At 41.6% G+C, this 15,840-nt stretch overlaps 1 protein-coding gene across 1 annotated transcript; it reads right to left on the bottom strand.

Moving 5' to 3' along the window:
- Nucleotides 1–506: 506 nt before the first annotated feature.
- LOC126418675 (calcium-binding protein P-like) lies at nt 507–13,151 on the bottom strand. Its single transcript, XM_050085562.1, has 3 exons — nt 13,079–13,151; nt 6,372–6,471; nt 507–959 (listed from the first exon to the last, which is right to left on the bottom strand). Exons 1-3 carry the CDS (start codon nt 13,088–13,090, stop codon nt 631–633), a joined length of 441 nt encoding a protein of 146 aa, XP_049941519.1. The 5' UTR covers nt 13,091–13,151; the 3' UTR covers nt 507–630.
- Between the last annotated feature and the right edge of the window lie 2,689 nt (nt 13,152–15,840).

Raw genomic sequence — 15,840 nt, 5'->3', positions numbered from 1 at the left:
TCTGGTAATGAGAGAGGAGAGAAGATGGGATCTACGCCGACATATAGCTCATTTCTCCGAAATATTACCAAGAGGTCAGCAAAGCTAAACGTCCTGATATGGGGGACGTAACATCAACAGTGTTGTGTTGTCACACTTTATGAGACACTCAAGAGGGATCTGGTATTGTTGCTGGACACTGGCACAAGGACTGGTGATAAGGAAGCATCTTTCCTCACCTTGTTGGCGAAACACTTGCTATCTCCGAGACGAGCTCCATCTCAAAGAAATACATTAGCGACCTGTGCTATGGAGGGGCTTCCCCATCAAGTAACTGCATCATATTCTATGCAGAATAAGATCCATAATATATGTGTGTCTTATTTCTAAATATTAAAGCTGTTGCCGACACAGTATAAGCTGCTTATCCACAACAGTGTAAAAGTAAGATATACGAAACTTTTTGAGTGTAGCGTGGATCAGGACCTGAGTGGGAAATGATGAGGGTGTAATAAATAAATCGGAAATTGAATTTCTCCACAGTTATTTTTATTTGACTACTGAAGTATTAAAGCCAGTACTATACAATATTAGTAACACAGAAGGCACTAGAACATTGTCATAATGAATTTGCAGAACGGTTCGTCTTCCTTATCCAGCATAGGGGAGAACTCCAGCGGCAGCAGAATGTGGGTAAGCCCCAGCAGTGTACGGGTAACCGTTTATCCCTGCCGTGTAGGGGTAGGCGCCAGCAGCGGTGTAGGGGTGGGCAGCTGTATTGTAGGGATATGTTCCAGCAGTGTAGGGGTATGCTCCAGCTGTGTAGGGGTATGTTTTGGCTGTGTAGGGGTACGTTTTAGCTGTGTAGGGGTAGACATCAGTCAAGGGGTTGTAGGCTGCCGAATAGGGATAGGCTCCTGTGTAGCCCAGGGTGGAGTAACGGCCAGCCACGCCAGAATAGTACGGATTGTAGGCTGCCCCTGCAAATAAAAAGACACACTATTACCGACGACGTTAGGCGTTGTCAGTGCCACCAATGAGTAACATGAGTTATTCAATGTGACGCATCGCCTGTGCGTCAATGATTTCATAAATATAACACTCCAAAAGTGTGGGAGGCATAAATATCCATATATTAGTTACATGTCTTTAGTATAATGCGAAATGATAATCTAATATTTAGAAATTATTGAATTTTAGTCTGTTTCGTATGCAAAGGAAATACAAGTGAACTGGAAACGTAAAATTACATGACTTCTTACCGGTATTGCACTCATATTAAAACGAAATGACGCTGTATTGTAAGTGTAGCCGTTATATACACATTTCATTTAAATTTTTTTGCACTTAACATTTACCATCTACCGGAAGATATATGCTTCAAACTTTTCCGAAATACTGTTGGATAATTACAACATATCTCTGCGTTACGTTAGTCCATTTTTTATTTCCCTTCTAATGCTGGCACTACCATTACAACAACGATACATTCTGCAGCTGGTACCCTGACATAAATCTGGTACCAATTAAAAAAGCAAACAGAAAGGCGCTATAGATTTCAAATTTCGTTCTTCGTCTTCATACCCTGGTACAACCGCATTATCTCTCGTTTCCGAAACTGACGCTGTGCCTGCTGACGACTGATGTATGCTGTTTCTCTGATGTAATACATAGTCTTACTGTCTGCATACTTTTCCTAGAGTCACAGAAATCCTAAACCAGTAGCTACGCTGCACTATAGAACATGAGCATATTTGGAACGTTATGCCAAGTATACACGCTGGGAATTCCTCATTTATTCTTTCTAAGAAAATATTTGACTTTCACAATAATGTTGTAATACAACGCATCAAAAGGAAATGAAAGTGTAAATTACAGTCTCTCTCAGCGCAAATTGTACATTCTACTATCACAGTTCTTCAGCTAGTCCATCTTGAAATAATGTCTGACTACAAATAACTTTCGGTTTCTGTTAGCTACTGAACAAAGGACTGATAGTATTTCATTGACCTCAGTTAACGATAAAAATCTCGTGCAATATTGATGAAGAATCTTCTTCTTCTGCATCGTTTCTGTTTAGTTTAACATAGTGGAGGATACTTTTCCAATTAAGAAAATGGACGACAAACAATCTTCAAATTTTGACACAATTTTATTATCGACTAGCAGCTTTCCTCGATGAAGATGATCCTTATTCAGAGTAATTTTCTTTTAAAAAAAACAAAGATTTTGTGTTGTTGATGGCAACATGTGCTATTTTATTATTCTTTAATTATCATTCTGAAATCACATTTTATCAGTGTGACCGTTACAGTTCAATAATGTGCATAATATAATCCTCAATTTACTTGCCGAATTTTTTAGTATCGTGCCTCTCAGCTTAACTTATTGAGCTTTTGTGTTCCATGAGCAATTTTTGTTTTCCACTTCAATATCTACCCATTTCTCCTCTTTCTCTTATTTTGTATCAGTTTGCACCTATACTGTGTTACAGCCGGTGTGTTATAATAATAATACTCTCCGAAATCACTCGTGTTAACAGGTGGAATGAAAGACAAAGACTAAGATATTTCTGTAATATTTGTTTATGAAATTAGTAGATTCTAACATGCAAAGAGAAGAAAATGAGATTTGGAAACATAATATGGATCATAGATACATCTTTGCACGAATGCCCGTGTCTTTCCGAGTGACTGAAAAGAAGATTGTTGCAAGCAGTTGTTAATTTTTCTTCTGGTGAACATAACTGTGGATCACTATGTGTACAAAGAATCATTCTCCCACCAGGGTATCGCGTCCTGTACTAATCTCGCCAAGCCAGAGCGAAACATCCTTAGTAACTTGTTCTATGATTTCTAATATCTGTGTTCGCCTCCAGTATTTGTCCTCTAGAGTTTCTTCTAGATTCGCGGAAGGTGTTCCCTGACATCGTCACTTAAATCCCAACACCATACTCTTTTCTCTAAATGGTATGTACCAACGTGTATTGTATTGTATTGTGTATTTAAACCGGGAGCCTAGAAACGACGGAGTGGCTTTGCCCCGCCATAGCCCTCAGTGGTTCACAACCCCACAACAGGTCACAGCAGCACACCGACCCCGCCGCCACCCCACACCGAACCCAGGGTTATTGTGCGGTTCGGTCCCCAGTGCCCCTCCCCCCCCCCCCCCCCCCCCCCCTTCCTGGAACGTGTCATCGTCTCATAGCAGACGAGTGTAACCTCAAATGTTTGCGTGGTAGAGTAATGGTAGTGTGTGTGTACGTGGAAACGGTGTTTGCGCAACAATCGCCGACACATTGTATCTGAGGCGGAATAAGGGGAACCAGCCCGCATTCGCCGAGGTAGGTAGAAAACCGCTTTAAAAACCATCCACAGACTGGCCGGCACACCGGACCTCGACACTGATCCGCAGGGTGGATTCGTGTCGGGGACCGGCACGCCTTCCCATTCGGGAAGCAGCGCGTTAGACCGCGCGGCTAGCGGGGTGGGCTGGTCTGTACCATGTAACATTTTCCTCGGCGGTCCTGCCAAGAACAGAGAAGTGCTCGGTTTGAAGAAAGACTAAGGTAGAGATGCAGTATTTCTCCTATGCTGTGTACCATGTGTATCGAAAATTCAATTAAAAGACAAAAGTGTCACGTGCAGAATTAAAAATTCAGTGTGAAATTGTGCGAATGATAAGATCCATTAATTAAATTGATTGTGTAAAAGTGTTAGAGAGTAGCTGAAATGAGATTATCGACAAACCTAGAACCAAAATTGGAGACAAAGTGTTTGATGAAGCGAAGGAGTTACGCTCCATTGAAAGGAGATTAACGCATGGCGCAAGAAGCAAGGTGGTTACAGGAAATAGACCAGCGGAATCGAGGAGAGCAATCTTCACCACTGTAGGTCTACCACTACGGAACATTGGTCTCACCAGCAAAAGTAATTTCTGAGAACTGTGTATGGAATACAGAATTGTACAGAAGTGAGTCATGGGCTGCCAGGAAACCAGAGATGAAGATGGCATTACAGGGGAATGCTGAAAATTAAGTCGTTTGCTACGATTAGAAATGGGGATGTTCATAGCAGAATTGGAATGGTAAGAAGTATATGGAATTTGCTAATTATATGAAGAAACAGGATTATATGGTAAGCGTTAAGACTCAAGGGAATGATTTCCATGGTACGAAACGCAAGTTAAGAGCGCAAAAGTAATACGGGGAGACTAAGACATACATGCAACAAATAACTGAGAATGTTAGGTGCAAGTGCTGGTCTGACAAGGGAGATGCATGACTTCAAACGCTCAAATATGCTCTGAACATAAATCGTTCATTCCAAAAACAGTGGTATTAGCCATTCGCATTCAGGTCGCATCTGTTTTCTGCTATTGTCATATCTGGTCAGGCCATAAAGATCGTACCCTGGTAGGTGAATATTTTCCGAACAAGAATGTTACGCTGAAAGTAGTGATACCACTTTCTGATGTGTACTTGTTTAGGCAATATGAGTTCCACATGAAAAGGATCGTTGATTATCTGAGACTACAACGTGAAACACCACAAATAAAGTTACGTGAAAGACATTTCATCATCAGTCTTCAGTCAAGTTTTCTGCAGTGAGGTACAAGCCTAATTTCCATTGTATGTGGCAAAAGTCAGATTATGACATTTACATATCAATATCATCGTTTGTAAATGTAATTCTTTGGGGTTTAATATTGGACTATTTAAACGCAGACGTGATACTGAATGACAGAAGAAAACAGAATTTAATGAGACGTGCATATTGTTCCGTTCCAGTTTGCTTTGATCACTTGAATGAAAACCCATATACAACTTGAAGACTGAACAGCTGTGCAACTCTGTCAGGTCAGTAGAAAAATTTCACATAGAGCAGTTATTTTAAGCAGAAGGAAGTATAACCATCAGTCACGACATTACAATGCGTGTTGTTTTGGTTCTATTATATCAATATTTTGTTTCCTATCTTAGACTTGGAGCAGGTACAGTTTGGCAAGCACGAAAACAAGCAGTAGAAACTCTAGCTGTCTGCAGGAAGACATTATATTGTTGAAATGTAAGACCAGGATGGCTTGGAATGAAGGGCAATAAAACGTGACGAAGAATATCGCTGACGTACCGCTGTGCTGTGAGAGTGCCGCGGATGACAACCTAAGGGATCCTGGTGCGAAAAGAAATATACCCCAGACCATCACTGTTAGCTGTCAGGCCATATGGCGGACATTTGATTGGTAGGCCACTGCTGTACGGTGCCTCTGCAGACACGTCTTCACTGAAACTTGTCAGATTAAAACTGTGTGCCTGACCGAGACTCGAAGTCGGGACCTTTGCCTTTCGAGGGCATGTTTGGAAGGTAGGAGATGAGGTACTGGCAGAAGTAAGGCTGTGAGGACGGGGCGTGAGTCGTGCCCGGGTAGCTCAGTTGGTAGAGCACTTGCCCGCGAAAGGCAAAGTCCCGAGTTCGAGTCTCGGTCCGGCACACAGTTTCAATCTGCCAGGAAGTTTCATATCAGCGCACACTCCGCTGCAGAGTGAAAATCTCATTCACGTCTTCACTGGTCATCGACGGTCACTTTGGAGCATGCAAGACTCATCGCCGAAGACAATTCTACTCCAGTTAATGAGACTCCAGGCCAAAGACGTATCTGGAGATACCCCAGACAGCTGTGGGATACAAACCTGCCAGGATGATGGTCTGGGATGCCATTTATTTTCATTGCAGGACCACTTAGGTTGCCACCTGCGGCACCCTTACAGCACAACGGTACGTCCACGATGTTCTAAATGCAGTTTTGTTGCCTTTCATGGCAAGCCGTTCTTGCATCACATTTGAGCAGGAAAACGTTCGCCCACCCACGACGATAGTTTCTACTACTTATCTTCACTCTTGGTAAACGCTGCCTTCGACAGCAAGATCTCTGAATCTCTCCCCAGCTCAGAACGTTTGGATCACTATGGGCAGGGCCCTCCAATCAGCTCTGGGTTTTGACGATCTAACGCCCCAACTGGGCAGACGTTGGCATGATATTTCTCAGGAGGACACTCAACAACTCTGTCAATCAATGCCAAGCCGAACAACTGCTTGCATAAGGGCGAGAAATGGACCAATGCGTTATTGACTTGTTCAATTCGTGAAACTACTTCTCTTGAATGAATCACCCAACTTTTCTGAAATTGTAATCGTTTGTTTGTTTGTATATGTACATCACATCTATCAGTTCCCGTCCCATTCGGATAATTCCTTCGAGGTGCACTTCCTTTTTATTTCTTCTTACCGTTTACAAAAGGGTAGGAAAAACGCATATGAAAACGTATGTATCTCGTATGAACATATTGTACACGTTATTACATCTAACGTAAGATGATTTTAGGAGTTCCGCACCTGTGACCAGGGGGTCGACCGCCTTCTTAGATCTCTGGACGCTGGTGTCTTCGGCAGGGGCGGCCAGGGCGGCGCCCGTCACGGCACACAGCACTAACACCTGAAACACACAGTGCCAGCATTGTCACGGGTTCTGCAGGATAAAACTACAGCAACTTATTAAGACAGGGGCAGGGGACCCAGGTACAAGAAATCGGCATCCGGCAAAATCCGAGACCAACTCGGTCGGCGATGTCCTGTAAGAGGAATATGCGATCACTGGCAGTCACAAACCGCAAACAAACTCTTCTAACAAGCAGGTGTTTCTGTGATGCCAGGGCAAAATTAGTAGTTATAGAGAAGTTGAAGAGAAACAAAATACGATAAAAAAAATTTCAGCCAGTAAGCGATCCAATTCAACCTTTCAATCTAAGAAGTTTCCGACAGTAAGAGGATTGTAACAACAATCTTAAAGTATCCAGGAACAGAATAAAACACCCTTATGACTTGTAGGGCACGCAAAGGCAAGGACTGGAGTAACGACTGTGGCCGGCCGCTGTGACCGAGCGGTTCTAGGCGCTACAGTCTGGAACCGCGCGACCGCTATGGTCGCAGGTTCGAATCCTGCCTTGGGCATGGATGTGTGTGGTGTCCTTAGGTTAGTTAGGTTTAAGTATTTCTGAGTTCTAGGGGACTGATGCCCTCTGAAGTTAAGTCCCATAGTGCTCAGAGCCATTTGAATTTAACGACTGTGGACGTACTGATGCACTCTTTAATGGGGACACTGTGAATGTGCCGAACTCTTAGGCGTGGATTCGTGGCGCCTATTTTCTTAAGTTTAAGGGTTTTTACGTAGCTTAAATATTTCTTAGTTACGTACAGTTAATGTTCGACCAGAGTTGCTAAGATTATATAAGAGTAAGGAGAAACAAAATCGTCGAGACATAGTACAAACTATTACGGTATATTGATAATTTTTACTTATGGACCGTCTGACAGCAACTGAATAAAACACAATTTTAGTGCCATACGCGTTTCGCCTTTATTTTCTGCAAGGCATCATCAGTGGCCTGGAATATGTACATATGTTAGCTATTTTATTTACATTAAAACATTATTATTTACATTAAAACAAGCGTTCAGTGCATAGTGCTGTGGAATGTGGAAAAAACCGCAAATTGGCGTTCATAAGAAGAAGAACAACACCAGCGTAATACGTAAGAAATTGTCCACGCAACCTGTAAGTACAGTTCAAAACATTACTACTTAATAGGAAATACCAACCACCAGAACTGTTTATAACCTATAGGCACAATGACAAAAATGTAAATAAAATAGCTAACATATGTACATATTCCAGGCCACTGATGATGCCTTGCAGAAAATAAAGGCGAAACGCGTATGGCGCTAAAATTGTGTTTTATTCAGTTGCTGTCAGACGGTCCATAAGTAAAAATTGTCAATATACCGTAATATTACACGCAACTGAGGAGGAAAGGACTATAAAAGTTGAAGATAGTACAAACTATGCCATAAAGAGACGAAATTTTTTTACAGTTGTATAAGCGAAGAAACAATTAGACTCGGGCGTTCTCATTCACATTCGCATGGCATTCGATTGCAGATTTGATTATGATTCTGATTACTGTTCATAGGTGAATTAATGTACCAGTGAGTGTATGTTGAAAATATAATAAGAAATCAAAATGTTATTCAAAGCTGTGTGTTTTGTTTATGGAATCCCAGTCACAACTTAATTTCAAAAATATTGTGAGACAAGTGGCTGATGTTAAAGACAAGACTTTTGTGTGAGACTTTTAGTCGGCTTCGCCGACATTTAATCATGCTGTATATCTGAAAAATCAGTCTGCAATTTTCGACGTTACTTTAAAGAAGTGTGGTAATTTTCCTGAGAGGCGTCACGGCAAAGTATTTTCAGCGACGTTACTCAAATCTGACAAGCTGAAATCTCAGATAACTTTGGTTTGGAGTCGATCTATTTTATGAAAGACATTTATTAACATTAATTATGACATACGTTTCATCTCATTAGCATTTCATAACAATGTATGACTCAAAGATATAGCGGGATCGCATTACAGCTTCGTGTAGAATTACACTGATATCCCTAAATAAGAGTAACCATAATATGCCGCCAGGAACAGTATTCAAGCGTGAGCAGGAAAATCTAAAAAATAACTTTTTGTTTATATTTCATATTTAGTTATTGTTTCTTTCACCCAAATTTCAAATGTATGTGACAGGCATTATGTATCACTTGGCATCCATAGTTGGAAATATGTCACTATATTGGGAGTACAGAACCTCTGAAAATAATCCGAATCGTTGCACAGCTGTCGCTGCCTAATGGGCTGGTCGCAAGCAACGAATGACTCAACCCAGCGAATTGGCGGTTGCTCAAATTTATCGACCGACATGGCACCGGTATCATACTCATGTAGTAATTGCACTACGTGCTGAAATGATGGGTCGGACTCTTTCGGAAACTGTTCTCTGACATCAGCTACATTGTAGATGATCACATCACACAGCATAACACATGAATAAAAAGCACCATAATCACTTTTGAATTTGGATTTCCTCGTTATACCCAGCTAATCTGTTACCCACTCGCGATAAGTTTGATCTGACCTTCTCTTGCAATGAAAGAATTGGTACCAAGCTGCCACAATTTCTGAATGAGGCGAAACACAGCACTTCCTACCGTTGATAAAGAGTAATGTAGCTTCACAGTGCTTGGTACGTTGTGAGCAATTACGTTGGGCTTCAAACTGTTGCAACCGCTAGAGCCATTCATCTTGTTGTTCTTTAAACTGGCGAAAAGGAGGTATGGCACTCGGAGCTACAGTAGCTGCCTGCTGCACTATATTGGTGGTTTGAGCTGTGAGTAGCTGCTATACCACGTCTAGCAATGTGGCAATTTGCTGAGTATAAAATTGAAGCATCTGTGTTAGCTGCGTTTGCATCTAACACTTGCAGCTGAGGTGCTTGAGCAGGGGGTGGGATAGGTGGATTGTTCATTTTGGGCTATGCAAATGCATTAAACAGACAATACAAGCAAGAAAATTAAGCGCACAAGCAAAGTGTAGCCCACTGCCCCCCCCCCCCCCCCAAAAAAAAACAAAGACTACATTCATCCAGTATTTGGGGACGAGAGCGCTTAGCGACTTCCAGCAAAGTTTACACAATTTGAAAGCTTTTCGAAACTTGTTCTTGTTGATGCCCTCCACAAAATAATGGAAGGAAAAACGTTTATCGCTTGCTATATTTTCAGTGTTCATGCAGTACAGCTTTAGCATCAGGCATGACGTTTTAATTTATTTCCCCAACAGTTCTTACGTGAACATATAAAAGAATTATAAGTTCCTTGATTAACCAAGTCTGTTCATTAGCCTGCAGGTTCAGTACTTCGAAACGAACAAAACCGAAGTAATTACGATTTTCCACCTTCAGCCATGAAGGATTCACACGTTTAATATAAAATATTTCACCCGATAACTTATTTGCAACGCAGTCAGACATTTGGGGCTGTTTCATACATGCGAGTTCGATTCGTTAAAGGATAGCAGTTTTTTTGGGGTGGAGGAGGGGTTGGTGTGGGTGGAAGGAGTGTTGCTGCTATGAAGCTCCTGAAAGCAAACCCCTGGAGTATTGCATCGTGTGCAAATGAAATGTGTATTACCAGAAATCCGGAGAAGAGAACGCTGGAAGGATATGAAATATGGTGCTACTGATAAAAATTGAATAGACAAAATGACATATATAGAAGTTCTATAAAAACATAGAAAATATGTTTGTTGAAGCCTCTTACGATATGACGGGTAGTTAGTTTGATTTCCGCTACGACACCCAGGCATAGCAAACTTGGTTGTGGAAAGACCAGTAATGGGAAAGAAAGGTTAGGGAAGTCAAGGACTAGGATATGCGAAGAACGCTGAGGATTTTGAGTTCAGCAGTTACGCACACAAATCCAAATGCTGTCAATTAAACTAAATACCTAGGGATTACAATTACAAAAACCTTAAATTAAACCAATCACTTAAATAATGTGAAAAAGGCAAACCAAAAACTGCATTTTATTGTAAGAATACGTGGAACATGCAACAGATCTACTAAACCGACTGCCTACATTACACTTGTTCGTGTCATCTTCTTGAGTATTGCTGCTCGATATGGGTTATTTCGTGATAGGATTGGCAGAGGACATGTAAACAGTTCAAAGAAGGACAGGTCGTATTGTATTACCGCGAAATAGGTAAGAGCGTGTCACAAATGTGCACATAGAGTTCCTATGGGACACGCGCAACTACATAAGACCATTTTGTACAATGAGAAAAACCGCAAAACTGTTGCGTAATGCGCAATCTTTTATTGTGTAGGAGACCGGCTTCAGAACATTTAAAGTTCCATCACCTGTTGTAAAAAATAAAATCACATAACCTTCTGAGGCCACCCTGGCACCAAAGTTGTTGTACAACCTGAGGTTCTGTGTCAAACGGATAGAAGGGACATAAATTAAACAAAAACCGATCACCCGTGCTACGCTATCTGGAACACAACCTTTGGTTCCAGAACAAGACTGGGGTAAGAATGTCCTTAGATGGTTAAGAGATATTATTTCTTATACCAGGTGCTGGAACGTTGTTCGCAAACCGGCTGTGTACACAATAAAAGTTGTGGATTAAGCAACTGTTGTACGATTTGTTCATTTTACATAATGTCACGGATACGATGCGCAAATTGGGATGGCTGTTATTAAATCAAAGGCGTATTTCGACGCGGCGTAATCTTTTCTTCATATTTAAATCTCCATATTTTTTCCTTACATTGAGAAAATATTTTATTGATTTCCACGTGCATAGGGATTAATGATCTTCGTAATAAAATAACAGAAATCAGAGCTCCCAAGGAAATATTTAAGTGTTCGTTTCCCCCTCACGTGGTTCGAGAGTGAAACGGTGCAGAAGTAGTCTGAAGGTGGTAGGCTGGATCCCCAGCCTGGCACGTAAGTGTGAATTGTAGAGAAGTCGTGTAAACCTAGAGATATATTTAGGGACAAACAGAATTGCACCAGGCAGGGAAAAGCAGTCATCCTCAACATAACAGCAACAAACTGACATGACAGGTGTATCGTGAAATACACATAGAATGCTCCCGTCGATGTTCATGAGTAGAAATCAGAGTGAGAAGCTGACGCAGCGGCTATTGGAAATGGAAAGGATGGATAAAGATTAGTCATCAACGTCTCGTTGACGACTTCTTTATTCGATGCAAAACAGATGGTTCAGATGGCTCTGAGCACTATGGGACAACATCTGAGGTCATCAGTCCCCTAGAACTTAGAATTACTTAAACCTAACTAACCTAAGGACATCCATGTCTGAGGCAGGCTTCGAACCTGCGACCATAGCAGCAGCGCTGTTCCGGACTGAAGCGCCTAGAACCGGCTAGATTGGTTGGCAAAGGAAATCGGATATATGCTATTCAGAGAAACCATTCCAAAATATGCCTTAAGGGTGGTCGAACGTGATTTCAGTCGCCGTCCTTCCCAACGCAAGTCGGGTGTCCCAGGACTACACAACTTCACTCATCATTAGAGACAGAGCACAATATCGGAATACAGAAAGACATGGTAGGAAACTGACTCAGTGAAGTGGCGAATCTATAAGTAAATCATGAGGGCTGTCCTCACCTCCTCTAGAAAGTGGGTCCAGTATGATAACCATTGAGCCACTTGGCTCGGCTGCTATGTTTCACCTACATCTGCGCGTATACTCCGCAAGCCACTCATGTGTTGCTGGAGGCTAGTATGGTGGGAATAGTTAGGTAGTTGTTTGAGCAGCTAAGTCCTCTGCTGTGAAGTCCGCCACTGGAACTCCAGTGCAGCACCTGATGCTTTCGCGTTTTCTAAGTAAAGCTCTAACAAAAGGCGTCCTCTTCTTTCAGTCATCTCCGTTTCCTCTCTCAATGCTACCTGGTACAGGTCTCAGACAGACGAGCAATATTAAACAGGGGTTTGTAAGCTACCTCGTTTGTGCGTGGATTACTTTTCCCGAAGGTTCTTCCAATGGAACTCTCTGGCACTGCCTTTACCTGTGGTTAGTTTTACGTTGTCGTTACAATTTAAACAGCTCTGTACGCACTCTCGTAGGCGTTTTATGCCTGTGACTGCTCCCAGTGATTCTTCTGCGATCATCTAACCATATAATAATGGCGCCCACTTATGCGTAATACATTACATTTATCTATACCGAGCTTCAGCTATAAATACGTACATGACCATCGATTGTCTGCAGATCGTTCTGCATTCGGTACAATTTTTTTTCGCGTTGCGCGTGTTCATGTATTAGGTTGGTGCGTCAGTTCGCAGCATACATGTAACAGTAATGTACCTGTAATACGTCCATGGCGTGCGCCCAAAGCTACTTTACGTTCGATGGTTTCTCTCTAGTAACTCTCACTACTTGTTAGTGAGACCTCTATCCAATCACAAAACTGGTGTGATGCGCGGTAGGGTAGCGCCCGTAGGCAGCCAAGCACTACGTACCGATTAACGAGTACAAACCAGAGAACACGTAAATGTTTCAACGCATTATGACGAGAGGACTCCGTCACGTAATTTACAGACTTTCACAAAGTACAGCGGCAGCAATAAGGCATATTCGTTTTGAATGGAAATGTGTGAGCAACGCAAGTGAAATACTCACCAGCTTCATCATTTCGAAGAAGAGAAGTGTAGACTTCAGCGATGAGAGCGAGGGATAGTGCGGTCGGAAGACTGCGTGTGAGGATGGCCGGTGGGCCGCGCCTTTTATACGCGGGAGCAGACCAGTACGTGCGGCCACGCTGCCCCCACCAACACCCACATCCCCACACCGGGTTAACACAGGCCATTAATTACCGCCACCTGGGTCCGCCTTGATAACCTGCACGATGGGGGGAGCGGAAGACGCGAGCATGCCGATTTCTCAGTTTCGTGGCGCCTCTTGTAGCATTCGCACGGGCTTCCATTCTCTCTCTTCGTGGCCCAAATTTTATTCGTCGTTATCGCCTCGTTATATTAAAATCTCGCTGAAGTTTATATCATTCCGCAATTACATGTGAATTAAACGTGCAGGAATTAAGATAGTGTTTCAACGTTCAAAACTGGTTAAAATGTAACTTATCAACGTAAGCATATTAATCATATTACCTTAGGAAAAGGCACTGCGGTCTTGTAATTTTTTTTAATAATATATTTTAGCTTCAACTCACTTTAGAAGTGTCATTACAGATTCCGACTTATTACCGAGTCCTCATTAGATGTTCTGTGCAAACATAAATAAAAGTTGATAGCAGAACACTAGGAAACTGAATGACAAACTTCTGTACACAACCATAATTCTATGTGCAGTGTACATTTGCGAACACAGCTGTTACTATCACACTGTGTCATCCATCCTGCTTTTTCATCTAAATTGCTAGGCATTAACTGATTTAAATACTAGTTTGTACTTTGAAAAGATATTCCCTGACAGTAAATTTTACATTGTGAACATTCTTAATCATATTTTCGTGTTTTGAGATTTGCGAACTTATCATTACGTAGCCAACTGTAGCGTCAGTTTCAACTACTGGAGCGCAGATTCGTTTCCCATGTGGGCGTCTTGTCTCTCTGGACCTCTTCGATTGAAGAGTTACTGTGTAACGTATTCATGTAAGTATGATCGTGTATAGAAGCTAATTTGCTTTCCTAGTATTTTAAAATTGGCCTTTTACTTCATTTGAACAGACCATCTTCTGTTGAAGATTCGTTAATAACTCGAAAGTAGTAATTACACCATTTGTGTGACTCTTGGCTGAAGTAATAAAACAAACGTAGTTGAAAATTTGAAATATCGTTAAAAATTGTGCCAACAATTTTAAAACGTTTCAACATCAAACTCTCCAGGTTCACAAAGTGTACCGGAAGTTTAATGTTTCCTGAATATTTTAGTCCTGTTTTCCGCATTATTCTAAATACTACCTGTGAATAATATCAGAAGGGGAACGGAAGTGGACTTTTTAAAAATTGGTCTTAACGTGGCAAACGTGATAGGGTTTCGCGAAATTCAGTTAGGGGAATAGCGCCTAGTTTCGGCCTGTTAAATCAAAAATGGTATAAAGCTTTAGCTGTTGCTTTTAAATAAGGTATAAGCGCATAAAACCTTTATTTATCTTTGTTTTGGTGTACATTGTATAAATAAGATATCTGCCCAAAACATTATACAGCAAGAAAAGATTTTCTAACACTTACATTTCGAGATGTTAAAAAAACTGCCGGGTAGTATCGGCCACTCTACAAAACATAGAACCTTAAATAAAAAATGGAATTATCGTGGTACACAAACTGATTACTCTGTTATGTTTTTTCAGGTTCTATCACAGTTGCATTCAAAATTTTTTATTTGTGGTAACTAGTTTCGGATTACATTGCCCATTCTCAAACCATAGCCTTCGTTTCAAACGTTAGCATACATCTCCAGCAGTTTACAGACTCACAGTAGCCATAACAGGTATGTTTACGTGTACAGAATAATAATGTGTATTCAGGCTCCATTAACATGACAAAGACAAGTAGAAAAAACTCCCGCCAAAAATACGCGGTATCAAATGCAACATCGCCAGACTCTGAATGCTAATAATAATACATAAAATTTACTAATCCAAGTTGCTAGTGTCTGCTCCTACATTACGTTGGAACTTCAAAAATTACTCTGTACATATATCAAATGCACAAGATAATTTTAAAAAATCGTCAAAAACCTGTCAACTTGTGGTTGATTGAACCAACACACCAAATTAAACGTGTGGGCAGAGGTTTTCTGTTAGAAATTTCTAGGCGATCGTTCATAAAACTTTGATAGAAATCATGATCTGCCAGTTTCTTTTGGCTGTTAAATTTTCCGCCATATCTTAATCCAGTTTTTTGAACTCAATCTTATCTAACGACATCAACCTGAAATCTAAATCTCTCATGTCTGCTACAAGCATTTCTTCGTAACTTTCTTCAAATTTTGGCTAGAAAAGATCCACCTGAGATGTCGCAGATGTCTTCTGAATCCCTACAATGCTTTGAATCTTTTTTTCAATGTATTTCTAGGAACATTAAAACTAACATCAAGAGAGCCCGCCCGGCTAGCCGCGCGGTCTAACGCTCCGCTTCCCGAGCGGGAAGGCATGCCAGTCCCCGCCAAGAATCCGCCTGGAGGATTAATGTCGAGGTCCGGTGTGCCGGCCAGCCTGTGGTTGGTTTTTAAGGCGGTTTTCCATCTACCTCGGCGATAACGGGCTTGGTTCCCTTATTTCGCCTCAGTTACACTGTCTCTGCGATTGCCGCATAAACACCGTTTCCATGTACATGTACACCATAATTATTCTACGACGCAAAAATTTGGGGTTACACTCGTCTAGTATGAGACGTTCCCGGGGGGGGGGGGGGGGGGGTCCA

The sequence above is a fragment of the Schistocerca serialis genome, chromosome 9 (genome assembly GCF_023864345.2).
Source record: "Schistocerca serialis cubense isolate TAMUIC-IGC-003099 chromosome 9, iqSchSeri2.2, whole genome shotgun sequence".
NCBI lineage: Eukaryota > Metazoa > Arthropoda > Insecta > Orthoptera > Acrididae > Schistocerca > Schistocerca serialis.
The sequence above is the reverse complement of the archived record's forward strand: the minus strand, read 5'-3'. Positions and strand labels throughout refer to the sequence as shown.

Excerpts from the sequence above, each read along its gene's own strand:
- LOC126418675 (XM_050085562.1), bottom strand. Across the intron at positions 960-6,371 it reads GGTCGACCCCCTGGTCACAG|GGGCAGCCTACAATCCGTAC; the intron begins GTGCGGAACTCC and ends TTTTATTTGCAG.